The following is a 767-nucleotide window of genomic DNA, read 5'->3' on the forward strand; positions in this document are numbered from 1 at the left end:
CCACTGCGATTGTCGCAAAGTACTGGATGACACGTTTGGTGTTGACAGTCTTTCCTGCACCGGATTCTCCACTAGAATTAATTATATGACACATTTGTTAGTGTAAGTCAGACATAATAGTAGTAATAATAGTACAGAAATAATCAGTCTAAGTTATATTAGTCAAAATTTGCTCTCTTTAGTGTTGACTTACGTAATCAGGATTGACTGATTTTCACGATCTGTTGAGAGAATGCAGTTTGAACACTTATGCTGTATTATTGCATCCATTTATCATGAACAGTGAGACTATATGATATTTTATATTACAGCAGTCAGGGTGTGCCCATAGGTTGCAAGTTTACCGATTACAACAATCTAAAACACTGTATAATTTTCAAAGGTTGGTTTCTCTGAAAGAGCGGCTTATAAAATGATTAATACCTTGGAGCATGAACTGATAGGCATTGTCAGAGATGGAGAAGATGTGGGGTGGAGCCTCAATCCTCTTTTTCCCTCTGTATCCTGCTACAACCACTGCATCATACACTGGGAGCCACTTGTAGGGGTTCACAGTGACGCAGAACAGCCCTGAGTAGGTCTGTTTTAAGAAGAGGATATTTAAATATAGTGTGACCTCCATGTTTACAATATCTATCTATCTATCTATCTATCTATCTATCTATCTATCTATCTATCTATCTATCTATCTATATATCTATCTACAGTATTTAAACTGGTCTTACATAGATCATCCATGCTGCATAGCGCTCTTTGAGGTTATACAG

At 37.0% G+C, this 767-nt stretch overlaps 1 protein-coding gene across 1 annotated transcript; it reads right to left on the minus strand.

Annotated features, from left to right (window-relative positions):
* Window positions 1-7: 7 nt before the first annotated feature.
* Window positions 8-761, minus strand: LOC111673669 (myosin heavy chain, fast skeletal muscle-like; the record flags this gene model as incomplete). Its single annotated transcript, XM_023431509.1, has 4 exons — window positions 726-761; window positions 424-580; window positions 194-221; window positions 8-71 (listed from the first exon to the last, which is right to left on the minus strand). Coding segments are annotated over exons 1-4 (258 nt in total), but the record flags the coding sequence as incomplete, so codon positions are not given.
* Between the last annotated feature and the right edge of the window lie 6 nt (window positions 762-767).

Source organism: Seriola lalandi, unplaced genomic scaffold (assembly GCF_002814215.2).
Source record: "Seriola lalandi dorsalis isolate HSWRI2012SDOR001 ecotype SW California unplaced genomic scaffold, Sedor1 jcf7180002011272, whole genome shotgun sequence".
Taxonomy (NCBI): domain Eukaryota; kingdom Metazoa; phylum Chordata; class Actinopteri; order Carangiformes; family Carangidae; genus Seriola; species Seriola lalandi.